The sequence below is a fragment of the Lissotriton vulgaris genome, chromosome 5 (assembly GCF_964263255.1).
Source record: "Lissotriton vulgaris chromosome 5, aLisVul1.2, whole genome shotgun sequence".
In the NCBI taxonomy this organism is placed as follows: Eukaryota; Metazoa; Chordata; class Amphibia; order Caudata; family Salamandridae; genus Lissotriton; species Lissotriton vulgaris.
In genome coordinates, this window is record NC_141693.1 from 1,226,944,111 (window position 1) to 1,226,961,912 (window position 17,802).

The 17,802-nt window shown below is 51.0% G+C and overlaps 1 protein-coding gene across 1 annotated transcript in view; it reads left to right on the forward strand.

The window, feature by feature from the left end:
* The first annotated feature begins 13,602 nt into the window (after positions 1 to 13,602).
* Positions 13,603 to 17,802, forward strand: part of ARHGEF40 (Rho guanine nucleotide exchange factor 40) — a 312,707-nt gene continuing 308,507 nt past the window's right edge. The window contains exon 1 of the mRNA XM_086923058.1: positions 13,603 to 14,410. Coding sequence (XP_086779184.1) covers positions 14,408 to 14,410 — 3 coding nt within the window. The 5' untranslated portion in view covers positions 13,603 to 14,407. The remainder of the gene's footprint in view (positions 14,411 to 17,802) is intronic.

Here is a 17,802-nt window from a genome sequence, read left to right on the forward strand (position 1 = left end):
CCTCAGTAGACAGAGGCAGCCCCGGGACACTTCAGATCCAGAACACACATGACCCGGGACTCTCACAGCAACAGTCGTGAGAGGCCTCGACATACACTCAAGACTCAAGAGACCTCGGAAAACAGACAGCCTGTAGACATAAGCACACACAGAAAGGCTGGAAGCACAGACCTAATTATTCAAGAGACGCCATTGCGCAAACTGCCAGAGGTCTGGGCCTTCTGTAGACACCTGACTCTGGAAAGCCGCCAGAATCCTCAGCACAGAGAGACAGTCTAGATAGACTTCTAAACAGAGGCAGAAATGAGACCTCACTTCACAGAACAGACATGCCACCTGTCACAGATGGACCACCAACCACCCTTTGCCAGAGGTCTGGGCCTTCTGTAGACACCTGACTCTGGAAAGCCACCAGAATCCTCAGCACAGAGAGACAGTCTAGATAGACTTCTAAACAGAGGCAGAAATGAGACCTCACTTCACAGAACAGACATGCCACCTGTCACAGATGGACCACCAACCACCCTTAGGTGTTAACAACACACAGAAACAACCTTGACAGACGCATTTAGAGACAGTGGAGAGAACCTCGGCTCACAAAATAGCCTAGAGGGAGCCCGTCACGAAGAGAGACAGCCAGGACCTTCACACAACAACAATTCTGGTATGCCACTGTTAACAGAGACCCACAATATATCTCAAGACAGTCTTAAAATACTCCAACGTAAGTGACAACCCAAAGAGACGTCTACTTAAAGAGACAGTAGTAGTGATCTCACAATGCACAGATAGTTTCTAGAGACCTTGGCATTCTCGCGAGACACCAGACCGCCAAGAGAGTCCTGCACACTGGGAATCTGGTAGATCTCAGTATGTTCAGAGATGCCATTATCACGCCTCTTAAAAAAACACAGTTATGAGATATTACCCCACAAGGAAAGGTCCGATGAACCTCGGCGCATGGACAGGAGAGTGGCTCTATCTGTAATGATCCCAGCACTGCCCTCACAGTGCTGGTGTGACCCGGAAGTAGCACCCTGTAAAATCCTCTGGCCAGGCGTGGCAAGAGGCTATATAATAAAGGGGCAAAGACTGCAAGGGGTCTTTTGCCCGCACCCAAAGCAATTGTGTGTTTGCTCCTTGCATGCTGCGGTGCCAACCTCTCCGAGGCCGCCTCACTCACAAGGCCCATCACACTGGAAACGAGGATGGGGGCTTCTACAACCCCACCGCCTGCACCAGAGAAATTGGCAGAAGATGCCGAAAGGGGGGTTTGGAGGTCAGCCGAAGCCCATGAGGTCTGGCCCCCGGGCAGATTGGGAGGGGAAGGGACTGGCTGATTAGCGGCCATGTTGTGTGATTTAGGCTCTTTAGAGGGATAGCCCAAAGTTAACTCAGCATATAAATGGGGCTCATGCCACTCCCAGCCACCATTTTAGGTTTGGGGACCTGGTGGCTGGGAGTAGCGTAGAGTATTATCAGTTTTTTTCAGTAGAGATTAGTGGTTAGCAAGTTGGGTTAGCAGCAGTGATTGTCTAGAGGGAATGTTAAAGAGCAGCGGGGTTAGGTTAGGCAAGGGTTAAACCAATTGCAGATATGGAAGATTATTGCGTCTTGGAGGCGGTGCAGCTCCTCCATGAGGCGGGGCGCTTCGATCTTCTCATGCCGGAGGTGGCGGGGGGTCCCCCCAAAGGCGCGCCTCGGCTGGGGTTGCAGCGTGCACATCCCCGAAGAGGGGGTGCGACAGCGAGGTGAGTGCAAGGGGCCGCTCGTACACCAGAAGAGTGGCCCCAACCAGTGTGAAGAAATCGAAGCCTCACGTTCGTGCGGAGGCTTCGAATCGAAGTGTGGCCTTGTCCCCAATTATGGAGCCAGAGCCTCGCGCATGCATGGAGACTCCAGCGAAGGGGCCGGGGGCGGGGCTCGCCGGAGGAGCACGTCACACGGTCCTCCGGCGGCAGGCCCGCACAAGCTCTTGCCTGCTCGGGGGACGGGCTCGAATGAGCTCTAGTCTCCGAGGACAGGGAGAGTCAATGGAAGTGGGTCGGCAGGGAGGGAAGGAGAAGGGGGGAAGAGCCCTAGAGGGCTCTGAAGGGCTGCTGGAAGGGTCCCCAAGCCCCCCTACAGTAAAATGGGAGGGGCCCATCAAGAGCCAACATAAGATGGCAGGAAGTGGGGGGCAATGGGATTATGGGGATGTGAGGCCGTTGGCAGAAGCCTCGGGGATGAGCTGGACCCCGGATGGGGCCAGCAGGGGCAGGATGGTACGTCCGGGGAGGAGGGGGTATCCCCATACAGTGGGATTGAGGAGGCTGGGTGGGAGGGGGAAACAGAGTCACTAGGATAGGAGGGAGCGGGGGTAGGGGTACCTGGGGAGTTGGAACCTGCAGGGGGTAGTCAGGAAGGGCTCAAAATTTTCACTTCCTGGAACGAGGAAGTGAGGGGCAGGGGCCTTAGGGGCCAAATAGATGCCTACATGGCACAGGGTGGGCCAGCTGGACTAGAAGGCCAAGGAGGGTCGCGGGAGGTTGGGGGCCACGAGGAAAGGAAGGCTGGGTGGGTGGGGCAGAGTGGCGGGTTCGACGGGTTGGGGGGATGCAATCAATCAATCAATCACGGCATTTATATAGCGCACTACTCACCCGGAGGGTCTCAAGGCGCTGGGGGAGGGGGGGTCCGCTACTGCTCGAACAGCCAGGTCTTGAGCTGCTTCCTGAAGGCGAGGTGGTCCTGGGTCAGGCGGAGGTGGTTCGGGAGGGAGTTCCAAGTCTTGGCGGCCAGGTAGGAGAAGGACCTTCCTCCTGTGGTGGATCTTCGGATGCGGGGGACGGCGGCGAGGGCGTGGCCGGTTGATCGAAGTTGGCGTGTGGGAGCGTAGAAGTTGAGGCGGCTGTTGAGGTATCCTGGGCCTTGGTTGTGTAGGGCCTTGTGTGCGTGGGTGAGGAGACGGAAGGTGATTCTCTTGTTGACCGGGAGCCAGTGCAGATCTCTTAGGTGTCCGGAGATGTGGCTGCCACGGGGGATGTCCAGAATGAGACGTGCTGAGGCGTTCTGGATCCGCTGGAGTCTCTTCTGGAGCTTGGCGGTGGTTCCGGCGTAGAGGGAGTTGCCGTAGTCCAGACGGCTGGTGACGAGGGCCTGGGTGACCGTCTTCCTGGTCTCGGTGGGGATCCACCGGAAGATCTTACGTAGCATGCGCAGGATGTTGAAGCACGACGAGGAGACGGCGTTGACTTGTCTGGTCATGGAGAGGGAGGAGTCCAGGATGAAGTCCAGGTTGCGTGCGTGGTCTGTTGGTTTGGGTGCGCTGCCCAGGGCGGGGGGCCACCAGGAGTCGTCCCAGGCGGAGGGTGAAGATCCTAGGATGAGGACTTCCGTCTTGTCCGAGTTCAGTTTCAGGCGGCTGCTCATCATCCACTTGGCTACGTCTGTCATCCCTTCGTGTAGGTTGGCTCTGGCGGTGGCGGGGTCGTTGGTGAGGGAGAGGATCAGCTGGGTGTCGTCGGCGTAGGAGATGATGTTGAGGTTGTGTTGGCGTGCGATGGCTGCGAGGGGGCTCATGTAGACAGGGCGCATAGGCAGGGTACATGACAGATATGGAATGGAGTGATGGGGAGGAAGATGGGGTTAGTGGGCACGAGTGGGAGGATCTATGCAAGGTGGGAAGGGGTTGGGCAGAGAACACGTTAGGGGTTGGTAGGAAGAGGAGAAGGTTGGTAGGGGGCAGGCCGGGTAGGCCCAGCACACCAGACCAATCCTTTCTGTTTCAGGTGAGGGAACAGCTCCAGGGAGCAGACTTGGCAGAGCTGGGAGCGGCTCACAGGCGCCAAGGAGAAGGGAGGGCAGAGCCTCGCGCAGCGTGCCCAGTACCGGTGGGAGATCCCGTTGTGGCTGGCAGAAGTAGGCCAGAGCAGTCTCGCTGGCCCCAACGCCTGATGGACCTCCACGGTCTACAGGGCAACAAGGACACAGAAACAGGATGTCGAAGGGTGCCGGGGACTACCGGTGTGTGCAGTCGGCTCCTCCTAAAAGAGGGGCTTGAGGGCCAATTGGGGGCCACCAAACGGAGGGTAGCGAGTGGCAGGAGGAACTGGGCTATGATGAGAATAGTTTAGAAGAGGGCCAACTGAGAGATGGAGAAGATGGGGGCACAGGGGTAGTATGTTGCAGGTTAAGTGGCGAGCGTTGGAGCCGGAAGAAGGGACCAACAAGGCGACTCGGAACATGACCCACATGGCAAGGCGGACTGCAGCATCACAGGCACCCTCCTTAGAGCCAGGTAAAGTGCACAGTTTAGCATGGGAGGAAAAATGGGGGATGGGCCCAAACTGATCTCGGTGGGGGTTGGGAGGAGATAGGGAAGGGAAGGCGGGTACACTGCGGAAGGGCAACTACGTATTGGATATAGGTGTGGGTACTGAGGATAATGGTAAGTCAGGTACGCCGAAAACGGAAGATAGTACAAATCAGAGTAGGTCGGATAAAGGGGAAGAGTCCAAAGAGAAACTGGAGAGCAAGGAATTACAAATCTTAACTCTTCCGTACATGGGAGTGACAAAGCCGCTGGGCGTGCATTTGATGGCAAGAACAAAGGAGTGCATTTGGAAAGGCGAATATGTCGAAATGCTTAAATTATTACTCATGGAGGTGCGTGCAAAAGAGGGTTCAAAAGCAGATGAATGATAGCTGACCAGGAGGTCACAGGTACCCCTCATGATAGAAAACTGGACAGCGGTATTGTTAATATACGCAAGTGTGTACTGCGAGAAGTACCCGGAACGCTCTGTTTATATATATGTATGTGATCCGGAAGGCTCAGATCATAGGGGGCGGGGGTACGCATGGGCACAGTACGATGAGGAATTTAGGGCACATATTGCATGGGACCCAGAAGAAAAGTGGGGGGAGTTAGACACAGACTTGTGGCAACACACGATGGGGGCGGCTAGGACGGGGAAAACCATTTTCACGGCTTGCGGTCTCCCGTTGGTCTACCGGCCCTTCCAGGGAAAGCCCACCCGGAGAGGGGTGGGAGGAACAGGTAGGGGACAAATAGGTTTGGGACGGTCCTGCTGGGATTTTAATAAGGCTTTTTGCACCCGAGAATTCTGTAAATTCAAACACGAGTGTTCAAATGCGGGGGGAGACACTAGTTGGTCAATTGTTGGGGGGGTCGGGATACCAACAGGGGGATCAGAAGTGGCAGCAAGGGGGTTGGGAAATACAGAGGGACAACAGGCACAGCATTTTGCAGGAACGCGAGGGACAAAGGGGGCTGGGCCCAAGGGCTCTTACACCGGGTAAAGCGGGCAAGGTAGAGGAGGCCTTACAGGGTTATGGCAGCCAGAAGGCTGCTGAGGTGCTGAGGAAGAGTTTCAAATGGGGGGTTTAGGCAGGGGATAGGGGACCGCGATGCAGAAGGTGGGCAGAGGATTAGCAATCAACAAAGAAACATCCTAACATAGTTCAAGAGAAATTAGACAGAGAGGTGTGCGAAGAAAGGATGGCAGGCCCCTTCATGGATTGGCTTTGGAAAATTTGATTGTTTCCCCGATTGGGGTGGTTCCGAAGAAGGAACGAGGGCAGTTTTGCCTTTTTTACGCGAAAACGATTTTGGTAAAGAAAAAGGGATGGTCTTAATGAGGAACATGAAGAGGGATTTGGCACTTATCAAGGAGCAGTGGTATGGGTGCTTGGTCATTTGGACAGAGTTTGTTCCCCGTAGGGTGTGGCTAGGCGCAGTGAATCCGGGAGCTGTAGATGGAGCCAGGAGGAAGTTAAACACAGAAATGGTGTGTTTTTGTAGGGAGCTGGAGTTTGGCAGGATTGCCCATAGAGAGATACGTTTTGACACAGCAATGTTTTTTTAGGGAGGATGGCGTGCCCCTTTCACGCTTGGGCATGGACCTGTATCGTTTAGAAATCAGGGAGGTTTTAGCCAGGATTTGAATGTTCAGAAGCACTCAGACACTTGTTCCTAGGAGGCAGAAAAAGTGGAAGTAGCGATGTGGCCTGCTCTTTTCACTCTTTTTTCTGGGTGGCGGGGTCTTTAAAAGTTGGCCAGGGTTGGCAAAGGTGTTGATTTAAGTGTTGGAAGTTTGTGAGCATGGGCAGGGAAAGGGTAGGCAGGTAGGCTATGTTTTAGAGTATATGTTGGTTAGTTACAGTTGCAGAAAGGCAGGTAGGAGATTTGGGTTTCATTGGAGGGCATGAATTTTATATGCAATACTGTATAAGGTGGTTGTTATGTTAACAGCGCGGTGGGAGAAATGCTATGGGGATCTTAGGGGCAAGGGGACCAGGGGGTCAGGTATTTGATGTATAGTGAGGTTTTTGTTTTGTAAGGTGGTTGCCAGAGTTTTTTATGTGATATGCACCTGTTTCAATAAAGCAGCCTTTTACACTCCCAAATTTGGTTTCAGTTTGGCTTGCCCCCTTCCCTCCCAAGAGGGGCTTGGAGGGAAGCCGAAGCCCGTGAGGTCTGGCCACCTGGCAGATTGGGAGGGGGAGAGGCTGGTCGATTAGCGGCCATGTTGTGTGATTTTGGCTCTTTAAGGGGATAGCCCAAAGGTAGCCCAACATATAAATGGGAGCTCATGCCACTTCCATCCACCATTTTAGGTTTCATGACCTGGTGGCTGGGAGTAGCGTAGAGTATTATCAGTTTTTGCCCACCTCCCCATCCCTCTTTATGGGTTCTTGTTTCGGTCTATTTTGAGGGATTTATATATTACATTTTTGGGCTAGGTTTGTTGCTCTCATGTGCATAGGGGAAGATGTCTGTTCAATCTGTCGCTTGGAACAGTTGCCAGCAGGGTCTTTAAAGGTTGGCCAGGGTTGGCAGAAGTTTTGAATTAAGATTTAAAAGTTTGTGAGCAGGGGCAGAAAAAGAGTAGGCCGGTAGGCTATGTTTTAGAGTATACGTTGGTTAGTTACAGTTGCAGAAAGGCAGGTAGGAGATTTGGGTTTCATTGGAGGGCATGAATTTTATATGCAATATTGTGTAAGGTTGGGAAATTCTGAGGGGATCGTAGGGGTGGAGGGGACCAGGGGGTCAGTTATTTGATATATAGTGAGCTTTTAGTTTTGTAAGGCGATTGCCAGAGTTTTCAATGTGATATGCACCTGTTTCACTAAAGCGGCCTTTTACGCACACAAATTTGGTCTCGGTTTTGCTTGCCCCCCTCCCTCTTAATCAGTCCATGTGCGCACCAACCTCACCTGTCGCCTATGTGCCCGTGCGGACCTTCTCACTGTTGGGCCGTCTCAGTCTTCGCTGAGCTGTGTGATGTCCTACTCCCTGCACTGCACCAGCCCCACCTGCATCAGGTGCTTCACAGCTGCCAGGCTGACTCGGCCCCTGCACCTGTCGGAGGCCCTACTTGCGGCCCGCAAGTCAGGAAGGCAGTGCTCGGGAGCTGCCTCACCCCTGCCTACCTCGCTTCCCCACGCTCGGCTGAGTGCTGATGTCGGCCCTCCTCCTGGGTCCCGACTGCCTGCCACCTGACCCGCTGCCACTCATCTGCTCTCCTTGAGGCCGCGTAGGCCCAGTGTGGCTGTAGGAAGAGGACAAATCGTTTTCATTGTAAGACATATGACACTGAGAATGGCCAACAGGTTAGTTCTGCTATAGGGCCCATAGAGCCTAACTGTTGATGGTCACAGTCTGCCACATGATTCCTCAGTGAAATCAGCCAACAAGCAAGAGCTGCCACAAGACTCTTTGGACCCATCATTACAGCATCTACTACTGAGCATTGGTTATCACAAGACCCTCCTCCTCGTCTGCTGGTATGGTGCGCAAGTTCGCCTCCACGCTCCTTTGTATGCGCCTATCATGCTCTATGACCATGGCTGACGATGCTGGTAATGCGGCACCTCTGCCAGTCCCATATCCTGCTCAGGCCACTCCTCTACACAGGCAGGTCAGCATGTTGCCTTCTTTCAGCCGGCTTGAGGATCTTGCCACTGCCTTGCCCCGCTGGAAGACCTGGATTGGGAGGTTGGACAACTACTTTGCTGCAACTCAAGAGGCTGACATTGCCATGAAGAGGTACCTCTCCCTCAACTACGCAGGTCAAGAGATCTAAAAACTCTTTGCGCACCTACCCAACATGGGCGCAGCGAATGATTATGACGCTGCTGTTATGGTGCTGAACATGCACTTTGACCTGCAACTGAACCCGGACTACGAGCTCCACCAACGGGAAGGAAAGTCCATGGATACCTTCTATGCACACCTGTGAGAGCTAGCTAGCACATGCACAGCGGATGATCAACTGAAGGAGATGAGGGCGCATCATTCAAGACTACAGAAATAAGATGCTGAGAAGCCTCATTCTACGCCAGCCCAATATTACCGTGGATGATATCCTCATCCTGGTCCGGTCTCACGACCTATCCTCTGCTAGGGCCACTGAGATGGACCTAGCCGTTACGCAACAACCAGAAAGGAATCCGGCAGTAAAAGATAGAACGCGCTGACGCGGTCCACTCAAGAGGAAGAGGGTATTAATTGCGACAAAAACATGGAGATATGCAGTTCCTCACAGGGGAAGGGGGTCCTAGGTTGATTTGAGTGTCCAAATCAGTACACTAAACGTAGGGAGGAAAAGGGGGGATTCCTCCTTTCAGAATAAGTGCCCTCACACACCCAGCCAGCTAGGTGTCATGCTTCATCATAGGGCGTGCTCCTCGTCAGGTCGGCGCTGCAATACACGACGGACACCCTATGAGGGTCTCTTTAGCGGAGATCTTTTATTCCTTGCCGTATAGGTGCATGGGTGTGGGGGCCTAAAAAAGGGGGGGTGTAGATGTGTGTTCAGTGGATCACGCGACTATGTGAGGATTAAAACAGGTAGTAGAAGTCCACTCAAAACAATTTTAATGGAACTGGCTCCTATCTTGATTAAAAAAACAAATGTGCATGGTGACTGTATACTAATTGGAAATGTTTATGGTGATAAGATGATGTGCCGACATACATGTTTATGTTCCAGATTGTTTCACTGTCCAAACAGAAGAAAAACAAATAAAAAAATATATTTTTTTTAAACGCGTCCCAGTCGCAATGTCACAGGGTGTTGCGCTCTACTTGGTGGTCAACATATTTCTTGCCCTCATGTCAGATTGGCGGCAATTCTTCAGGACCAGATCTAATAGAGTGATCTACACTAATTGTGGTTGTCTGGGTGAGTAGAACAGATAAACCACAGAGAGTACCCTAAGTGTAGTACCTGTAAAGTGGATCAGCCAACCCAACTCGGGAGCTGGCTTGAAGCATCGACCCCCGGTAGAGAGAGACACTCAGAAAGGTAGTGTTGTGCGTGCTCCGCAAACCGCCAGAAGACCTACCCCAATCAATGCCGGGAACGGGAGGTTATTAATTGAGACTACCTGCACCGCCTTCATCTGGGGCGTCACTATTTGTTTTGCGGGCGAGAGGAGCACCCCCTTGAAGAATGCCGGGAGCAAGGTTGAACAGACGCGAAGTGTGGCACTCTAAACCACTTTGCTACTCCCTGTAGATGAGGGCCTAGAAGCAGAGGCGCTTGTGGAAGACAGCCACTGTCTAAATTCGTAAGATAACTGTCCTGAGAAGATACAGAGCCCCAAGGCGCCTCCAAGATACCATCCCATCATCAACAACTGATAAAAGACTCCTCCCTGGATGATGAAGAGGAAGTATGTCTCGTCTCATTCATAGGCAATCTCAAATGCAGTAGAAGGCCACAACCTACATGCATAGTCGAGGTTGCAGGCTCCAGCATCAAAGGCCTCATTGACACTGGAGCCTCAGTAAACGTACTTGGGTCCAGCAGTACCGACGTCTCCAACCACACCCACCTCTGTCCCCAACTAACACTAAAATCTTCACGTATTTAAGCAAGACACCATTGCCGCTAAGAGGGAAGATGACCGTGCAGATAAAAGTAGAAGGCCAGGAAGTCACATCCACCTTTCACATCATTGATAGGGAAGCGGACACCCTTGTTGGAAGCCACACTGCAGAGGACTTAGGCCTTCCAGACAGAAGAGATCTTAAGCCTGTTCCCTCATCTCTTAATAGGCCTCGAGTGTCTAAAAGCTCCTCCCATCAAGCTGCACATCGATAATTCCATCAAGCCAGTGGCCCTTTGGCCCCGGTGCGTGCTGTTCCAACTGAGACCCCTTATTGAGCAAGAACTCTGGGAACTCGAAACAGAGGGAGGGATTGAGAAAGTCTCTGGACCAACGCCGTGGGTATCCTCCATGGTGATCGCTGAAAAGCCGAAGCAACCAGGCAAAGTCTGGCAGTGTATAGACATGCACCTCCCCAATCAAGCCATCAAGCAGGAGAGGCATCTAAGGCCCACGATGGATGACAACATTGCAGATCTTAATGACTCACAGTGGTTCTCCAAGTTAGTCCTCAATGCCGAGTAAAACCAACTGATGTTAGCAGAGGAGAGCCGCTACATAACCACCTTCCCAGCACACCTGGGGCAACGCCGGTACAAGTGAATGAACTTTGGGATCTCCCCAGCGGCTGAGGTTTTCCAAGATGCAATTTGCGAAACCCTGTCTGGCTTTCAAAGTGTGATGAATGTAAGCAACAACATCTTAATTCACTCAACAACTGCTGACGAACCTCACCAGCACCTCCGAGCGGCACTGATGTGACTATCCAACCATGGAGTTACACTCAATAAAGAGAGTCACTTCTTCTTCCAGAACTCAATCAGGTTCTTTGGTTATGTGTTCAACCAAGAAGGTGTTCAAGTAGACTCTCGCAAGTCCCATGCCATCAAGCAGTCATCGGCCCCTACCACCGTGTTGGAAGTGTGCAGCTTCTTGGGAATGGTCACGTACTGTGGCAGTTCATCCCGAACCTGGCAACTGTGGCCTAGGACTCTATGGTCTTTGACTAAGAAAGACGCATCCGGGAAGCGGGGCTGCAGTGATTAGGAAGCCTTCCAAAACATCAAGGAAGCTCTACTCAACATAGCTTCCATGGCCTTCTTTGACTCAAATAGGAACACAGAACTGCTGGTCGACACCAAAGAATTAGAACCGGGCCAGTGGGCACCCCTTGCATTCCCCAGTAAAGACCTCACACCAACAGAGGCTCAATACTCCCAGATAGAACGAGAGGGACTAGCCATCAAATGGGAGTGCGTTCACTTTCACCTCTACCTCAGTGGACAGCCATTCCGGGTGGTCACCAATCACCAACCGCTCGTTCTCCTGCTTCGAAGCACAGTGCCACACCCTCCACCATGGATTAGACGTTTGGCAATCCAACTACAACATTACCAGGCAAAGGTAGTTTACCAGCAAGGATCTAAGAACCCCTCTGATTTTCTCTCCCATCACATTCCAGTCCCGGCGGACGAGAACAATGACGACAACGACACCATGGAAAAGTATGTAAGCATGGTATCTCACGGAGCATGCCCCCAGGAGCGCACCGTCAAATAAATCAGCGATGCCACCAGAGCTGATTCGGTCATGACAAAGGTCATGGAGGCCCTACGACAAAGTTTGTGGTAGAACTTTATAAGGGATGCCAATATTTGGTATGGCCGGCAAAGAACGCCTAGGTAAAATATGGAGGGTGCGGTTTGACTTGAGTGCTACAGCAGATGGCCGAGATTTTCCAGCTACGTGTGACAACCTTAGCCCACCGAGGCCACCAAGAAACCGTCCGGATGAAATCCCAGATGAGAGAGATAGTCTGGTTCCCAGGGTTGGAAGCTGCAGTCAATGACTTTGTACGACAGTGTCCATTGTGCCTGCTCACAAACACCCAAGAGGCCCCGGTGCCGATCATCACAGGAGAACAATGTACCAGCCCTGTGGTCCAAAATAAGCCTTGCCTTTGGGAGTTTTCCAGACAGATGAATCACTGCCATAATAATCAACAGCTATTCAAAATATCCCATAGTCGAGGTAATAGTCAACAGCCTTCTCCATTGTCACCCCGATGCTTGAGAAGACCTTCGCCTCACTCTGGCTTCCTGCAAGAGATAAAAATGGATAACAGACCACCGTTTCAAGTGCTGACGTCAGAGATTTGCTCACAACCCTCAGCATCAAGCACCGCCGTATCACCCCCGCAGTGGCCACAAGTCAAAGGCGAGGCAGAACGTTTTATGAGTACACTGAACCAAGCCCTCCGGATCGCAGTGGCCAAGGGCACTAACCCCGAACTTAGCTTGCACCACTTCCTGCTAGAGTACCGGGGAACACCCCACTGCACCATACAGCGATCAGCCTGGACCCTGATGCTAAACATACAACGGTGGGACACTAGTACTGTTTTCCCGCCTGTGGACACCAGCCCTGTACGTACCAGCTGATGCCCAAGCCAGGCGCACCTTGACCAACAAATGTGCCAGCCTGAAGAGGCGTGCTAACCCTCTACAGCTCCTACCAGGGGACCTTGTGTGACTAAAAGATCGATGGCCAGGATGGAAGTTCTGGATTCCATGTGAAACTGTTACATGGACAGTCTCCCGCTCGAGTGGCACCATGGTCACCACCAAAAGAGAGAGTAAGGTTGTCACAGGAAATGTATTGGGGTTCCGAAGGGTGGATCGTCCAAGACAAGAAGCCACCCAGTCAGGAGACGAAGAAGCCACCTGGGATGACCTGGGCCACAGCTTGACCCAGGGAAAAGCTTCTCGACCCTCCCCACCACTGAGCCGCTGAGTACCAAGGAAAGCGCTGAGACAGACCCCCTGCATGAGCCAAGGTCTGAAGATGGAAGCAGCCGCTCCCACCCTCGGTGTTACGACTTGAGGCCAAATCCACCGCCAAGCCAAAGGCTCTGAGACTTTGTCTGTTGAACACCAGGACGAAGGTCAACGCCAAGTTGGGTAGGGAAGTAATGATCCCAGCACCGCCCTCGCTGTGCTGGTGTGACCCGACAGTTGCACCCTGTAACACCCTCTGGCCAAGCTTATCCAGAGGCTATATAATAAAGGTCAAAGATCGCACAGGGTCATTTGACTACACCCAAAGCAATTGTGAGTGTGCGTTCCATGCATGATGCAGCGCTAACCTCTCCGAGGCCACCTCACCCAGGAATCCCACCACACTACAACAGAAACACACACAAGAGACCTCCATACGAAGAGAATGCCATGAGATCTCAGCGCACAGCACCTGACAAGACACTTTACTGAGACTTGGTCACACAGAGAAAGCTCTGAAAGACGCCACAAGTATTCATCCCCACGTGATTCACAAGCAACCAGTACTTCTGGGACCTTTTATTCCGAGAGACCGCTCTTACAGACCCCGGCTCAAGGAAATGCCTAAGCAAGTCTCAACTGAGACCGCCGTGAGAATCTTGAGCACACAGAGACAGCCCTGGAGACCTTACAAACACAGCCAGACAAGGCACGAGACCGTGGCACGCAGACCGCCATGACAGGCCCGGCGCACGCAGCCTGCTCGTTCTACGCGGGGCGCTGCGTGACCTCGGCAGAGAGGAGGGGGAGACGGGGAGGGAGAGCGGGCCTGGGAGAAGGGAAAGAAATGGAAGGAGGAGGCGAGGGAGGGGAACGACTGGTGCCAAACGTGTGCATTTGTAGTCCTTGCCAATAAAGCATTATTGAAATCAGAGCCGGCGCGAGGGAGGGCAGTGGCGTGGGAGTGAGTGAGCGGTGCTTTGGCAGCTGCTCTCCTGCAGTCAGTCGGAGCCTGAAGCTGCCAGTTCCGAAAGTCCCGGGGCAGTCTACAGTCTCAAGTGTGAGGTCTCCAGTCTGCGGCACCCAGTGAGTCTCCAGCCCGCTCCGTGCAGTCTCTTCTCCGGTGTGCTGCCCAGTTGGAAGTCTCCAGGCTCCGCAGTCCTCGTCGCCGGTGAGAAGTTGCAGCCTGTTCCTCAGAGCGCGTGCTGCAGGGGCCGGTTTGCAGGATTAATACTTCAGTTTCTGCAGCACGAAAACCCCTGCCTGTGTGTGAAGTCTGCCGTCTCCCGCCTGCGGGCCCCCCGTGTAAATAAAGTCTGCTGCCCAGTCAACAGTGGCGTGACACCCCGTGGAGCCTGCAGTCTAACCCCTGCAGCTGGCAGTCTCTAGTTTGCAATGCAAAGTCTCCGGAGTGCTGTCTCCACCCCCCGCACGCAGCCTGCAGCCCCGGCGGCGTGTTTATTTGCTGGATGAGGTGAAGGAATGGAAATGTTTAGTCGGTGAGGCGGAGGAGTCCCAGCCGCGGTCCCGCAGCAGGGGGGACTGTCACTGGGCTGCACCATTACTGGGGAGCACCGCTTCTGGGGAGCACCTCGAATGGAGAGTGGCACTCATGGGACCGCCACCGGGCTCTGTCTGAACACCCCGGGCAGAGCAGCTGTCCGCATGGAGCCGGGCACGGCCCAGTGGGGCCCCCTGTGACCGCAGGACTCCCCTCGAAGCAGGGCGCAATGGTAGGTGCATCTTCCGTCCTGGCGGGCCGCCTCTGGTCTGTCTGTGTCTGCAGCATGTCTATCACTTTATTCCGCCTCTCTGTCTCTGTGTGTGTTGGTGTCTGTCCGGTCTGGGGGGGGGGGGGGGGGTTGGGGGAGGTGCTGCGGGGGGTGACTGTGCACGGGTCGAGGACAGCTATATTGTTGTTACGAATCCAGGACACAGACACGGTTTCCTATTTACTTGGCAGAGATAACCCCTACACCTCAGCTTCGCCAGACACAGCTGGACACCAACTGACAAACATTACAGCAATATTACAAATCCCAAAGACACTACAAGATATATATTAGGGCCCCTATACGTAATTGTACTGTCCATTTTCTGCCAATTGAAGGTCACATAATTCCAAATAACTTTAGTAAAAACCGGGATCTCCAAAACCTTCAAGATGCCAACGGGAAAAGCGAGCCGTGTGTGGTAACATTATGCCTCCTGCAGAAAATATTGTTTGGCACTGGACACACACATTGCTGGCAAGGGGCCTTTGGTGTTGATGGCAATGTACCCTGTGGCATTGAGATGAAGCAGCATGTGGCACTCGTGTATAACATTCTAGGATAATTAGGCAATGTCCGCTTCTATTTGGACTATACCTTTTGACAAGGATTAGCAATGTCCCATGGTGCAGGTAGGTACAGTCTGTTGCAATTCATGGTCAATACCCGGTGGTATCAGTGGACATTCTCTGGTGTCATAGATGTGAATAGCAAGTGTATTAGACAGATAGACTCTTATTGCATTGATGGTCATTATGGGGTGTTATCGGTGGTTGGCACTAAGGAGTAAATCCACTGCTTTTGATGGGCAGCTCCCACTTGTCTTAAGAAAATCTCCTCAGGCAGGCACTGCTGCACAATACTTTGGGATACCGACAGGTAGTAACCTCTGGTATTGATGGGAAAGAGCCTCTGGCGTTGAAGGACATTATCCTCCGGTTTGAGTGGGCAATATTCTGCAATATTTATATTCTGTATGCTATGCCAGGGGCGTTATAAAGCGCATGGTGACCCAAAGGTATCCCTGCGCTGATGGACAAACGACCACTACACCAGGGACATAAGTGTCATAAGAGGATCAGTTCCTAAATGGATTTTCGAGATGTATCCCATAACATTTGGACAATATCATTAGACATTAATGGCTAATATTCTTTTAATTATGACCAATAATATCCTGTGAAATTAATGGGCAGGATCCTCCTGCCCATTAATATCCCGTGGAACTAATTCATAGCATCATGTTGAACGCTCAGGTGTTTACGCCGTTTCATGTGGTATTAATGATCAGCATCTTGTGGTATTGCTTGCAGCTGACAAGCAGTATCATGAGACAGAGATGCTCCACATCCAGTTGTACTGATGGAGAATGACTGAGCTGTTGATATACAATATCCTGTGGTGTTTATAGGCAACTTCCTGGGTTATTGACAGGGGTAATCAGTATACAGGTGGACACAATTATCTTGAATAAGCGATCAGTATGCTCTCACGAAGATTTCCAGGACCCTGATGTATTGATGGGGAGTATTCTTTGGAATGAAATGGGTGGGACTCCAGTAGTATTGTTGGATAACATTTCTTGCTGTATTAATGTGAAGGATTATGTGATAATTTCAAAAAATCCACGTGGCACTGATGGGCAGTACCTCGGGGAATTAATCCACATTATCTTGTATTTTGGTGTTGGTCATTATTCTTTTATTCAATTTTCAGTATTCTTAACATTGATGATGTAGGGCCTTCTTGTTTAGATGGGCAATATCCCGCTGCATTGTATTGCCGTATCCCAATATACTGATGTCCTGCAGGATTGATCAACAGGATCTTATTGTATGATGGGTTGTATCCTCTGCTATTTAAGGATAATATCGTGCATTCTTGATGGGAAGTATCCTGCAGGATTACTACTCATAAGAAATATCTTGTGGACAGTATCCAGTGGTATTGACAAACCACATCCATTGGTTCTTATGGGCAATATCCTGTGCTATTTAGACAATACTCCATAGTATTGATGAGTGACTTGCTCTAGCATTTCAACTGTATTCTTTGGTAATGGCGGCTTGTTGATGAGGTGTTTTATGTGATATTTGTCAGCGGAATCTGTTTGAATTGATGGTCTACACTCTATGGTATTTTTGACCGGTATGCTTAGGAATTGATGAGATGCACTTTGTGGCACTGATGGAAATTGCTGCTTGTATTTATGGACAATTTCACATTGTATTGATAGTAGGCAGCACTCTGCGATGCTCATGGTCAATAATATTGATGGGCATAGTCTTTTGATACGTGGACACTATCCAGACACACTGAACAAGATTATCATATGTTATTGATAGACAATTGAGGGTGGGCAGTATATTTGTGTACTGACATGTCTTGTCTTTTCAAACAAATGTGCATTATTTCATGATATTTATAGGCAAGATCCTTTCGTTTATGTTCTTTATGCATTAAAACTGATAGGTGATAAGTAGTATCAACGGGCAATAACTTGTCAGTGACTGGCAGGAACCTGTGAAATTGATAGAAAATATCCCATGTCATTTATGAGAAATACTGTTTGGTATTGATGTGTGGTATCCTGTGTTAATGATGAACAATATGAACTCATATTAATGAGCAGTGACCTGTGCCACTGAAGGCCAGTTTAGCAAATTCACCATTAATGCTTGGTCATCCCAGAAATTTTGCCTTTTTCAGAACCCAATTTTTGCTTGTATTAAAACGTTCTGAACTGTGACACAGCCCTGCAGTGTCACAGTGCATGCATTCTGCCCCCCAAATGGTCCTGTAAAATAGACTTATACCAGTTGGCTTTTTAAATTGTCCAGAAGGGCCATTGTAAGTTGGGCCAGAACTAGCACCAGTGGTGTGGAAGCTATACGTAGTAGACTGCTGCAATGTGTAGTTACTTCAGCCATCTATATGCCAAAAATATATGGCTCCAGAAAGCACCATTTACTTTGTCTGGACTAGAGCTTAAAAGCTCTGCAGTGAAACAGGTCAAGGAAAACTGCCTTTCTGTAAAGGCAACCCAATTTTTATATATTACATAAGTTGCCCCTAGATGTAACTTGTAAGCCTACAGGATTGGGTTCTTAATATAGAAAACTGTGGCATTCTATGTATCGGGAATAGTATATCCTTTCAGTGAACAACTGCTCAATAGCTATTTTTGCTGTGTAAATAGAAGCTTCGTTTTCAGCAAACAGCCCTATATATAAGTACAATATTTATTATTTATTCACACCTCGGAAACAGTAACTTAATTTTTCACTTAGTTCAAATAATCTAATTCAATCTTGGCAGTATCGTTTTGAAAACTTAGTTGAGAAAGTATCATT